This window comes from Pristiophorus japonicus, chromosome 7 (assembly GCF_044704955.1).
Source record: "Pristiophorus japonicus isolate sPriJap1 chromosome 7, sPriJap1.hap1, whole genome shotgun sequence".
NCBI lineage: Eukaryota > Metazoa > Chordata > Chondrichthyes > Pristiophoridae > Pristiophorus > Pristiophorus japonicus.
The window spans coordinates 234,857,219-234,870,537 of record NC_091983.1 but is presented as its reverse complement, the minus strand read 5'-3'; the positions used below and the strand labels follow the sequence as shown (position 1 = coordinate 234,870,537).

Genomic DNA, 13,319 nt, shown 5'->3' with positions numbered 1-13,319 from the left:
GGTGGGCACCGGAGGGACTGGAGTGCATCATCACGCCCGGCAACCAAATTTTAATTTGATTTTACGTTTTAAAGTTAATTTGTTTTTAATTGCCGGTGCTTTTAGTGTCCCCTTCCCTTTTATAGGGGGCACTGGGGAAAAATTGTGATTTTAGTGCCCAAAAAAAAAACAAAAAAAAAAAAGGAAAAACACAAAAAATAACAAAAAAGGGGGGAAAAAAAGGGCCTTGTAAATGTCTGGAGTGTCACCCAGGTCGGGTGGCACCGTTTAATGTTTTATGTTTTGCAGGTGAACTCCAAAAAGAGTTTCATGCACAAGGGACCAATCGTGGAGCTGTGGAGGCGTGTCCTGCTCAGTTGGAGCTGTGAGCAGTGAGTGGAGCTGCTAGCAACTTGAGCTCCTGCCTGGAGAGCCCTGAGACCAGCCCAGGAAAAGAAGGAAGGAAGGGGCTTCAACACCAACTTCTATCCAGAGGGAGAGGAGGAGAACAGAAAACTTTAACATCTTTATTACCATTCTGCAAAGAGTTGGAGAGAGGGGGAAAAGAACAACAACATCCAGTGTGGAAGGAGGGAGACTCTACATTCTACAGGTGGGTGTGGGTGCATTTCCCCAAACAGACTTTGTTGTATCGGTGGGGGGAGGAAAGAAGACCACTGAGGGCCGGAACATCGCGGGGGGTGTGTGTGTGTGTGGTAGTGTGCGTGGGGGCCGTGCTTACAACTGGGCCCCCCCCACAATTGGAACCCCCCCCACCCCCCCCCCCAATTGCCTAGCCTGGGATAGCTGGAGCTACCAGGCTGAAGATTGTTGTTTTTCTTAATCACCCAATTAAAGATCGTTGGGAGTGCCTGGTGGCTCCAGCTACCCCAGGTGAAGACATCTTCTCCCCCCACCTGAAGACCACCCCAAAGACTTTTGTGTTTTGCGATCTGGGGAGTGCACCCACCCACAGCTGCGAGGGGAGACCTGCCCTCGCAGTCCCCCCCCCTTCCCACCCCCCTCTCTCTTTCTCTGCTACTCTGTTTCTCCCCTCTCTCTCTGAGGCCTCTTCCCTTCCAAATTTACAAAAAAAAAACCCAATTAAGACAACTGAGCAGAGGGAGCAAGGCCTCTCCCCAATTGTCAACGAGGGGAGAGGTGCCTCGTTAAGGGCTCCTCTGCTCAGTTAATATACGAGGCCATTAAAGACCATTAAGGCCTGTGACTTTGGGGTGGGTGTAGCCCTTAAAGGGACCCCGTGATGGCGACCCCATCCACGCCGGTGGCAGGGCCAGCGAAGACATATGCGCAGGTGGCAACCGCTTCCACGGCCCCTCCTGCGCCACCCGCTGCCCTGCCACCTTTCAGACTCATTGCTAAAAAACACGGGGTCAAGAGCTACACTCACCCCACAATGACCATCGAGGAGTGCGTGCGGGCGATGGCTGGGGTAGTCGGCCCCTCGGCCATTGTCGCAGCCTCCAAGATGTCTGGGAAGGCCGTGTTCTTCCTGGGGTCGGAGCGGGCGGTGTCCCTGGCCCTCGAAAAGGGGCTCACGGTGGGCGGGACGTTCCTGCCGGTGGACCCTCTCGAGGCCACCGCGCAGAGGGTCATCATTTCGAACGTCCCGCCCTTTGTTCCCGCTGAGCTCCTCCTCCCTCACCTACAACAACTGGGGGAGGTAAGGTCAGGGATCAACCCCATACCGCTCGGCCTCAGGGAGAACAGCCTGCGCCACGTGTTCTCCTTCCGCCGCCAGCTCTTTGTCCGGCTGGCGCGGGAGGACACGACGGAGGGGAATTTTAATGTGGTGCACGAGGGGACTGCCTACCGCGTCTTCTGGACGTCGGACGGCGTGCGGTGCCATGCCTGCAGGGAGGTGGGGCATGTTCGTAAGAACTGCCCCGCCTCCAAGGCCGCCAAAGCACCGAAGGCGGCCAAGGCTGGCGCCGCCGCCACCCCTCCCCCTAGTTGCGTCCGCGTGCCGGGAGCCATGGGTGCGCGGGCATCGTCGGAGGCCTTTGTTTTCAGGGCCTCCGGCGGGGGGGAGGGAGAGCGTCCGACCGGAAAGAAGGCGCGGAAGAAGGCGAAACATCTCGAGGCGGGTCCCCTCGGTGCGCCAGATAATTTGACCACCGCGCTCAGCCCAACCCAGTCACCGGCGAGCGCGTGGTTCCCCCGAGCCCGTGCCCGAGCCCTTGAATAACACCACAGAGGGGCCCGGGCGCGGGAAAGGAAAGGAAAAGGGGGGGGCGGAGCGGGAGGCCTCGGCAGACATGGGGGTCTCCCTGCCTCCGCGCACCCCCAGGAACAAAAGGAGGCACGGCTCCGATGAGGCGGAGGGGGAACAACATCCCTCCGCGGAGGAGTCGGTGCCCGCCGCGTGTCCCGCGTCCCCCACCAGCGCTCCCAAATTGCGCTGCAGGCGCGAAGAGTCTGTCCCCGGGGAGGGTGAGGCAGTCGAGGCTGCCCAGCCGCTGCCTCCTGGGGATGGAGTGGAAGATCTGCCTGTCGTGGGGGGCGTGGGGACCGCGGAGGAATGCGTAGCCGCCGGGCCGGGCGTCCCGGGGACTGAGGCGGGCGGGGCCGAAAAGGCCGAACCTGAGCCCGCCCAGCCAATACCCAACTTCCCCCGGGAGTCGCTCGACCCGGCAGAAACACAAACTGTTTTTAATGAAACTGTAGATGCTGGGCCGGGGGGTGGCAGCGGGGAGGGGGAGGAACACCCACCCTCGCCCCTTACTTTGGAGCTGGTGCACTTGGGGAGCCTGGGGATCTCCTATGGCCGGGTCTCTCCTTGTTCTCCGGTTCCTGGGGCGGAGGGGGAACCCCTTCCGCTGTCATTTCCCGACCCAGCACCATTTTTAAAAGAGCCCAGTGGGGACTCCTCTGCCGACGATCCTGGGGGTGGGATCGGGGCAGTGCCAGGGCCGGTTGGAGCGGCCGGTTCATTTGCCGTACCTTGTGCGGTCGATGGGCTGGCTGCTGGCGGCCACCTCCCGGAGGAGGACGGGGACTCGGTGGGGGACGCGGGTGAAGACCTAGAGACCACCGCCAGTGAGGCGGTGGATCTGCTCGCGGCCGCCGCTGAGGCCCTCCTCATTCCTGCAAAGGAACTCCGGGACTTTTTGGCCCAGAGCCGGGGTCGCCGCGACCAAGCCCGACTGGCCCTGGAAAAATGGTCCGAGCCGGAGCTGATCAAGGGGTCCGTCCGCGCCGCCGTTAAAACCTTGGCCGCGGGCGGGCCCTTGACAAAGGAGCAGCACCTTGAGCTGCGCGAGCTCGAGGGACTCCTCGCTGGGCTGCGGAGGGAGCGGAGTTCAACAAAAGACTCCGCTCCCTCCCCCACAATAGGTTAAGGTAGAGGTTGCACTATGCTTTTGCCATGAAGATAACCATAGCCAGCCTCAACATCAACGGCGGCAGAGGGGCACGCCGTAGATTTGACAATTTTTCGCTCCTGCGGGAGGGGAAATATGCGGTGTGCTTCCTGCAAGAAACCCACACCGTTCCGGGAGACGAAGCCACGTGGCTCCTGGAATGGCAAGGAGAGGTCCGCATGAGCCACCTCACCGCCATTTCTAGTGGGGTGGCCATCTTGCTGGGCCCGCATTTTCAGCCGGAGATCTTGGGGGTCGAGGAGCCCGTGCCAGGCCGCTTGCTGCACGTAACGGTTCGCCTGGGGGACGTGCCGCTCCATCTCGTGAACGTGTACGCCCCTCATCCCGGCCCGCAGCAGACGCGCTTCTTTGAAGAGGTGTCCGCTCTTCTTGGCTCCGTCGACGTCGGCGACTGCATTGTCCTCGGGGGGGATTTTAACTGCACCCTCGAGGCGAGGGACCGCTCCGGTGCCCCGCAGTGCATGACGGCGATGGAGAAGTTGAGGGACCTGGTCGGGTCCTTCGACTTGGTGGACGTCTGGCGAAATCTCCACCCCGACTCCAGCGCCTTTACTTGGGTGAGGCCTGGAGTTGGATGGTCCAGAGTCGACCGCCTTTACGTGTCTCGGGCGTACGTTTCCTGCGTCCCGGCGGCCTCCATGCGGCCGGTGCCGTGTTCGGACCACCACCTGGTGTGGGCGGAGCTCGCTTCGCTCCGCGCGAGGACGGGGTCCGCGTACTGGCACTTTAACAACCGGCTGCTGGAGGACGTGCGGTTCCAGGACTCGTTCCGTCGATTCTGGTCCGACTGGAGAAGGAAGCAGGGGGGCTTCCCCTCCTTGAGGCTATGGTGGGACGTGGGCAAGGCTCACGTCCGCGTCTTCTGTCAAGAGTACGCGAGGGGGTCGACCAAGAGGCGGGCGGCCAGAGTCGGGCGCCTAGAAAAAGAGGTGCTCGACCTGGAAGCCCGTCTCGGTCAAGTCGTCCAGGACCCGGCCCTGCGGACGGTGTACGAAGCGAAGAAGGCCGCGCTGAAGGACCTGCAGCTCGTCGGGTCCCGAGGCGCGTTTGTGAGGTCGCGGATCCGGTTCCTGCGGGATCTGGACCGCGGCTCCCCCTTCTTCTACTCGCTGGAAAAAAGGCAGAGTGTCCGTAAGCAGCTCTTGACGCTGCTGGCCGACGACGGCTCTCTCGTCTCGGATCCGGAGGGCGTCAACAACAGGGTCCGTGAATATTACGGGGCTCTGTTCTCTCCGGATCCGTCCAGCGAGGAAGCGCGTAGAGTTTTGTGGGAGGACCTGCCGAAGGTCGGCCCGGAGGGCGCCGAAAATCTGGAAGCTCCGCTAAGCCTGGCGGAGCTGACCGGTGCCCTCGCCCGGCTCTCGAGGGGAAAATCCCCGGGGCTGGACGGGCTGACCGTGGAGTTCCACAGGGCGTTCTGGGACGTCCTGGGGAGCGACTACGCGCGGGTCCTGGGGGAAAGTCTGGCGACCGGGGAGATGCCCCTCTCTTGGCGCAGGGCAGTCATCGTCCTGCTGCCTAAGAAGGGCGATCTCCGCCTCCTTAAGAACTGGCGCCCGGTCTCCCTCCTCAGCACGGACTACAAAATCTTCGCCAGGGCGATGTCTGCTCGCCTTGGTGCCGTGCTGGACCACATGATCCACCCCGACCAGTCATACACGGTCCCGGGCCGGACAATGCACGATAACATCCATCTGGTCCGGGACCTCATCCATTGTTCCCAGGAGGCTGGTCTGTCGGTCGCCTTCCTATCCCTCGACCAAGAGAAGGCGTTCGACAGGGTGGATCACGACTATCTGCTCGGAACTCTGCGCGCTTTCGGGTTCGGGACGCATTTCGTCGCCCGGATCCGACTTTTGTACGCCGCCGCGGAGTGTCTGATTAAGGTTAACGGGTCCTTGACGGCGCCCCTTCGCTTTAGGAGAGGGGTGCGCCAGGGATGCCCCATGTCCGGCCAGTTATACGCCGTTTGCGTGGAGCCTTTCCTGCGCCTCTTGCGGACGAGGTTGACGGGACTGGCTCTGCAAGGGCCGGGCGTGGAGGTCGTCCTCTCGGCTTACGCCGATGACGTGCTCCTCGTGATAGAGGATCCCGCTGACCTGCGGAGGATGCGTGAGTGCCAGGAGATTTACTCGGCCGCGTCCTCCGCCAGGATCAACTGGGAGAAATGTTCCGGACTCCTGGTGGGTCAGTGGCGGGTGGACTCCCTGCCGGAGGAGCTCAGGCCTTTTGCCTGGAGCACGACCCATCTCCTCTATCTGGGAGTCTACCTTAGCCCCGACGAGGGAGCCTGGCCGGCGAACTGGCAGGAGCTGGAGGCCAAGGTCGCCGCTCGCCTAGGGCGCTGGACAGGACTGCTCCGAGTGCTGTCCTACAGGGGTCGAGCGCTAGTCATAAACCAGCTGGTGGCCGCAATGTTGTGGTACCGGCTGGTCACTTTGACCCCTCCCCCTGCGTTTGTCACCAAGATACAGAAGAAGCTGGTGGACTTCTTCTGGAACAACAGGAAGCACTGGGTCTCTGCTGCGGTCTTGAGTCTCCCGCTTGAGGAGGGCGGTCAGTCGTTGGTGTGCGTCAGCGCCCAGCTCGCGACTTTCCGTCTTCAGACCCTGCAGAGATACCTTTACGTCGAGCCCCCTCCTAGGTGGTGCGCTCTGGCGAGGTATTTCTTCCGCCAGCAGCTCGACCTCAATTATGACATGCAGCTCCTGTTTGTGAACTTGGGGGGTGCCAGGACCGCCCTCCGGGAGCTGCCTGTCTTTTACAGGGAACTCATCAGGGTCTGGAACAAAGTCTCCACCAAGCGCAGCTCTCCGCCGGCTGGAGTGGCGGCCGTCCTGCAGGAACCGCTGCTCGGGAATCCGTACCTCCACGGCCGAGGCTTTATGTGGCGGTCGGAAGAGAGGGCTGTGGCTGGTGAGGTGACCAGGGTCAGGGACCTGCTCGATGGCGGAGGTGCGGGCTGGATGGCGCCAGACACGCTGGCGCGGCGCCTAAATTCTGCCAACGTCCGCCACGCGGCCGATGCCATCGAGTCGCTAAAAACAGCTCTGGGCCCTGACTCCGTTAGGTGCATCGAGTAGCCTCAAGCACGTGGGGAGATCCCGTCCGAACTGACCCCCGTCCGGACGGAATTCCTCATCGGCGCCAAACCCCGGAACCTCCCTCGGGGGCCGGCGCCTCACAACTTGAGCCGCCTCGGGGAAATCCCCTCCGTGCCTTTCAGTTCCACGCGGAGGGGTTTCCTGTACGGGCTGCTCCTGCACACCCTCAACTTTGCCATCCTCGCCGGCCGTCCGGACACGCCATGGCGTACCATCTTGCTGTCCGGAGGAGGCGGGGGTCCCCGATGGAGGGCACTCTACGCAGGGGTCCTCCCACTATTCATCGGGGACTTGGCCTGGAGGGTGGTGCACGGAGCAGTGCCGTGCAACAAATTTTTAAGCCGGTTCACGGACTCCCAGGCCGCCTGCAATTTCTGCGGTCTGGAGGAGTCCGTGTTCCATGTTTTTATTGAGTGCACAAGGTTGCAGCCCCTGTTCCACTATTTGAAGGGGCTGCTCCTGAAATTCTGGCTGCACTTCAGTCCCACTCTCCTGATCTTTGGGCACCCTGTGCGGAGGGGAGCGGGTAGGTCCGAAGGCCTCCTCGTAGGACTGCTCCTGGGCACGGCCAAGGGTGCCATCAGCCGGTCCAGGCAGCGGGCGGTCGAGGGGGGCGTTCAACCTGACTGCCTGCCTCTCTTCCGCTCTTACATCCGGTCCAGGGTGTCCTTGGAGATGGAGCACGCGGTGTCCACCGGTACGCTCGCGGCCTTCCGCGAGAGGTGGGCACCGGAGGGACTGGAGTGCATCATCACGCCCGGCAACCAAATTTTAATTTGATTTTACGTTTTTTAAGTTTAATTTGTTTTAATTGCCGGTGCTTTTAGTGTCCCCCTTCCCTTTTATAGGGGGCACTGGGGAAAATTGTGAATTTAGTGCCCAAAAAAAAAAACCAAAAAAGAAAAACACAAAAAAAAACAAAAAAAAAGGGGGGGGAAAAAAAAGGGCCTTGTAAATGTCTGGAGTGTCACCCAGGTCGGGTGGCACCGTTTAATGTTTTTATGTTTTGCAGGTAAACTCAAAAGCGTTTCATGCACAAGGACCCCCAGGTCCCTCTGCACCGCAGCATGTTGTAATTTCTCCCCATTCAAATAATATTGCCTTTTACTGTTTTTTTCCCAAGGTGGATGACCTCACATTTTCCGACATTGTATTCCCTCTGCCAAACCTTAGCCCATTCACTTAACCGATCTAAATCTCTTTGCAACCTCTCTGTGTCTTCTACACAACCCGCTTTCCCACTAATCTTTGTGTCAGCTGCAAATTTTGTTACACGACACTCTGTCCCCTCTTCCAGGTCATCTATGTATATTGTAAACAGTTGTGGTCCCAGCACCGATCCCTGTGGCACACCACTAACCACCGATTTCCAACCCGAAAAGGACCCATTTATCCCAACTCTCTGCTTTCTGTTAGCCAGCCAATTCTCGATCCATGCTAATACATTTCCTCTGACTCCGCGTACCTTTATCTTCTGCAGTAAACTTTTGTGTGGCACCTTATCGAATGCCTTTTGGAAATCTAACTACACCACATCCATCGGTACACCTCTATCCACCATGCTCGTTATATCCTCAAAGAATTCCAGTAAATTAGTTGAACATGATTTCCCCTTCATGAATCCATGTTGCGTCTGCTTGATTGCACTATTCCTATCCAGATGTCCCGCTATTTCTTCCTTAATGATAGCTTCAAGCATTTCCCCCCTACAGATGTTAAACTAACTGGCCTATAGTTACCTGCCTTTTGTCTTCCCCCTTTTTTAAACAGAGGCGTTACATTAGCTGCTTTCCAATCCGCTGGTACCTCCCCAGACTCCAGAGAATTTTGGTAGATTATAACAAATGCAACTGTTATAACTTCCGCCATCTCTTTTAATACCCTGGGATGCATTTCATCAGGCCCAGGGGACTTGTCTACCTTGAGTCCCATTAGCCTGTCCAGCACCACCCCCTAGTGATAGTGATTGTCTCAAGGTCCTCCTTTCCCACATTCCCGTGACCAGCAATTTTTGGCATGGTTTTTGTGTCTTCCACTGTGAAGACCGAAGCAAAATAATTGTTTCAGGTCTCAGCCATTTCCACATTTCCCATTATTAAATCCCCCTTCTCATCTTCTAAGGGACCAACATTTACTTCAGTCACTTTTTTCCGTTTTATATATCGGTAAAAGCTTTTACTACCTGTTTTTATGTTTTGCGGAAGTTTACTTTCGTAATCTGTCTTTCCTTTCTTTATTGCTTTATTATTCATTCTTTGCTGTCGTTTAAAATGTTCCCAATCTTTTAGTTTCCCACTAATCTTGGCCACCTTATATGCATTGGATTTTAATTTAATACTCTCCTTTATTTCCTTGTTTATCCACGGCTGGTTATATCTTCTCTTACCACCCTTCTTTTTCACTGGAATATATTTTTGTTGAGCTCTATGAAAGAGCTCCTTAAAAGTCCTCCACTGTTCCACCGTTTAGTCTACAGATTTCTTCTTCATTATCAACCACACAGCCAATTTTAGTATAATTTGCAAACTTCTTAATCGTACCCCCTACATTCATGTGTAAATCATTGTTATATAATCACAAAAAGCATGAGACCTGGTACTGAGCCCTGCGGAACCCCACTGGAAACAGCCTTCCAGTCACAAAAACACCCATCAACCATTACATTTTGCTTCCTGCCTCTCAGCCAATTTTGGATACAACTTGCCACTTTGCCCTGGATCCCATGTGCTTTCACTTTCCTGACCAGTCTGCCATGTGGCACATTATCAAAAGCCTTGCTATAATTGATATGCACTACATCAAATGCACTACCCTCATCGACTCTCCTGGTTACCTCATCAAAAATTCATTGCTGCTGCAGTTGTGAAGAGAACTTTTGAGGCACATCAGCAGACTTTCTGGGATACTTTGTCAAGACCTCACCAACACTTGAGTAACATTTATTCCAGAATTTTTCTGAGGACTTCACCTAAAATGAGTAAGTGCTGAGCTACTCCACCTTATTGGACACCTTATGGGAGTCACCAGGAGAAAGGGAGTGCTTGGTCATGGTCATCTGCGAGGGCACCCTCTTGGGTTGGACGAGGAATGGGAGGAGGACATGAGGCCTGGCAGAGCAGCACCAGATGCTGTAGAAGAGATGGACAGGAGGGCGAGGTGATGTCCTTCCCCCCCTGAGGGTACAAGACGTCCCTCCTCCTCTGGAACTCCTCCACCCCAGTCTCCAGTACCACATCCGAGAACCTTTGCACCCTCTCCCTCGGTCCCTGAGCCATCCTGCAATGTGCCGCTGTGTACCAGCCAGAGCACTCCACACCTTCAGTGGAAGTGGGTGCGAGAAGGCCACATATACTGCTCCATGAAAATGGTGTCTAATCAGCACTTGAGTGTTAAACCTGCAGGTTTGTGTTGTACCATCTCCAGCAAGTTCAAATTTTGGCATTCAGCAATTAGGACCCAAATTGTGTGCTAAATCCAGACTTTCAAATAGGTTAGTCTTATTAGCACTGCAGCCATTTAGCGCCTGTTTTCACCCTTTGGTCAAAATAACCCCCAGAATGTGGTGTGTGTGAGAATGTCTGAAAACAGGAGCCAGCCCCATTATTGTTACAATAGGGAAGTCTATGCTCTTGGGACATTCCAGCAGAGAAAAGCCCAACTACTTTAGTTACAAAGTGTAGAATTCACATCCTGGGATCGCGTCCCGAGGAATTGTGGCTCGGCTATGTCCAGTGCTCGATATGAACCTGAGTGATGTGAGTGTGGAGGTCTAGCCGTGTCCTCAGAGGAAGGAACTGAAGGTTATGAGACACGAACCAACTTATTACACGATTAATGTTGGCCAACGACCCACCTGACTGGACCAGCCCATTAATCACAGGCTTGCTACAGGTTAAATAATGTTGGCTAAGTATCTGATGTAAAGAAATATCAATCACAATATATCACCAACTAAACTCACCTGACATAGAACCAGCCGATATGTGACATTCCTATTTTAATGGTTGGATCCGTTGGTTCAGGTGGGCTGGTGAGTTCAGGAACTAGTACAACAAATACCCCGAATTTCTGTTGTATTGTGCCATTTACCAAGTATCCCTGAAGTCCCCAAGGTGCAGAGACAGGAACAATTGTATCTGCAGACAGAGAAAACACTGTTACAGCATTCTACTGGAAGGTCACCTGCGGCATTGCTCATGGTGAGTCTGAAGTTACAGGTTGGGGCAGGGGGACAGTGCTGGGGTGTGGAAGACACTCATGTGATACACTGAATCACAGAATGATAGAATGGTACAGCACAGAAAGTGGCTCGCTCTTTGTAGAGCTTTCTAACTAATCCACTCCCATGTTCGTAACCACAGCCCTGCATTTTTTCCCTTCAGCTATTTATCCAATTTTCTTTTGAATATTACTATTGAATCTGCTTTCACTCTGCTTTCAGGCAACAACTCTCTGTACAACACAATGTTTCCTCGTGTCGCCTCTGGTTCTGTTGCCAATCACCTGAAATCTGCCTCCTCTGGTTACCGACCCTTCTGCCACTGAAAACTGTTTCTCCTTATTTGTTCTATCAAAACCATTCATGATTTTGAACATCTTTATCAAATCTGCTCTTAACCTTCTCTAAACAGAACTGAGCCTCAGTCAGGACCCGGCATTCCAGTAGCAGCCAGTGAGCTGAGAGAAATGAAGAGTATGGGCTTCCACAAGGGTGTATGTGGACTCTGGTTCAGGTCTGGCAAAGAACCTTTATTATCCAGAGACAATTCAAGGGCCATGGCTGGAGTCGGAACATGAGCTTGGTATCCCAAACCCCCATGTGTGGGCAGCCTCGTCAGATTCTGGGCACACATGGCCTGCAAGCACCAAAGAAGTAGCCCATGTGGCACTTCTGCCCACCAGCAACATGTCAATGATCTCACAAACTGAGGCTGGGTCAGTTATGGAGGGCACAATGGGCACAATCCTAGCACAACCCTTGGGATTGAAAATGGTGGCATTATTTGGTCAGTGTGTCTCTCTATACAGGAAGTTTCAAAGAAAACATTTCAAACAGCGAAGGGTTGTTTTATATTCTATTGTTACATTGAAGGAATATCTCATGTACCTGCAGCATTCAAAAACCATGAATAATTCTGTAGTTTGTCCAGGCCAGTCGCGAGTGCACTCTTGATATCCATTCCATTAACCTCTATTTCAATCCATTGAACGGGTAAATATTCCATCTCGTCATAATTCTAAGAGAAAAGATATTAACACATGGCACAACTGTACAGTTACTGAAACAAATCTGTGTTGAGAGGACTGTCCGAGGTGCCCAGGTGTGGCAGCAGTATTCATGTCCTGGATGGACTGGGCTAGAAAGAGAGTTAGGATTTTATGATGGGCTCTTGGCCTCAGCTTCCTGTCTCTCTCACTCTTTCACCCTTGGTGATGTCCTGCACTATGGGCCTTGGTCCTTATGGGTTTTCAATAAGCAAACATGGAGAACATTATTAAAAGCCTCCCACACTGAATCAGTGCTAATGACCCATTGTCCAGGTACCGTGTTTCCCTGTGAGTCTTTTCCCACTTTATATATACAGGGAAATTCCACTGGGTTAGAAATTGGTCCGCATTTCTGTGAAGAAGACTGGGACAAAAAGGCATAATTTCAGAGTGCAAAGCCTCAGGCCCAATCTGTGCCTGCATTAAAGGCGTCACAATATTGATATGGCTTCGCCAGCATCCTGGGGGGCTGCCCAAAAAATGCGTTGGGTCTCTTACATATGTAAAGTAGGTGCCTTATGCTTGTTACAAGCTTCCTTTCAGAAACCGACTTGGATTGAGTGGAGCCAGGAGAAGCAGGAGTGCTCCCCGACTCCACAGTCCCTGCCATCGCCCCAATGCCCCCTCTCTGTGGCCACACCAACCCCCCACTCCCAGGGTTTAGCTTACAGCCGCTGCTGGAGAGACAAGTGGCCCGATATTCTTCTTAGTAAAATGAACAAGCTGCCCGTGGAGACACAGCAGGGGGTGACAGTAACCCATAAAATGTTAATGTGGCCCGAGGACCAATTTCGGGTCGACCTCAGGCCTCTCGGTTGGGACACGTGCTGTCGGCGCATCGCTCGTTATGGACTAAAAAACGGGCCATAAACCATTCCCACAGGTACAAACATAGAACGCAGTGAACTGCTAACTATACTCACGTTGAACTGAATCACTTCTATGGGCTGAGGGCAGCCATAGTCACCACAGAAATCGTACAAATCTTGATCTTGTTCCTTTGCAGCGATCTGACGTCCGAAGAGGACAGACACAGTTAAGCAGAGTCTCAGCATCTTGGTGTCCGCTCCGATCACTGTCGAACGCACTGAATGACTCTCAGTCCCTTCTGGTGTTTGAGCAGCGAGTTCACATCTTTTTATAGTGTTTTATGAAGACGGTTTTGAATACAGTTTAGCTGCAGGTAGGAGCGTTGTGTTGAAGAAATACCGTCGCTGACTGATTATGGAAATGTTACTCTGTTCCATCCATGTGATGGATTTAGAAATATTAACTCTCTGAGAGTCGGTTCCCGGGAAGTCTGAACATTTGGGGCAACCATTTTGCAATTATTCCAGCTCACACCCTTCGGGTTGCCAACCCTCTCTGTTTGGGATCTACGGGAATGGATGATTGATTTCCCAGGAGCTGGCCAATGGCTTAGCCATGCTGCTACCAAGAATGGCCTGCACTGTCTCTTCCCAGATGGTGAGGTGAGGCTAGGAATGGGAGCTGTGCCTTGTGATTGGTGCAGATTGCTGCAGGTGAGTGATCAGCATGGCCGGAGTCGTGCATTGAGCAGTGT

General features: G+C 54.3%; 1 protein-coding gene across 1 annotated transcript in view; it reads right to left on the bottom strand.

Annotated features, from left to right (window-relative positions):
- The window catches only part of LOC139266698 (heme-binding protein 2-like), a 36,845-nt gene extending 24,035 nt beyond the window's left edge, over positions 1–12,810 (bottom strand). Inside the window, exons 1-3 of the mRNA XM_070884287.1 lie at positions 12,679–12,810; positions 11,595–11,724; positions 10,449–10,623 (exon numbers count right to left, since the gene is read on the bottom strand). Coding sequence (XP_070740388.1) covers positions 10,449–10,623; positions 11,595–11,724; positions 12,679–12,810 — 437 coding nt within the window. The remainder of the gene's footprint in view (positions 1–10,448; positions 10,624–11,594; positions 11,725–12,678) is intronic.
- Positions 12,811–13,319: the final 509 nt, after the last annotated feature.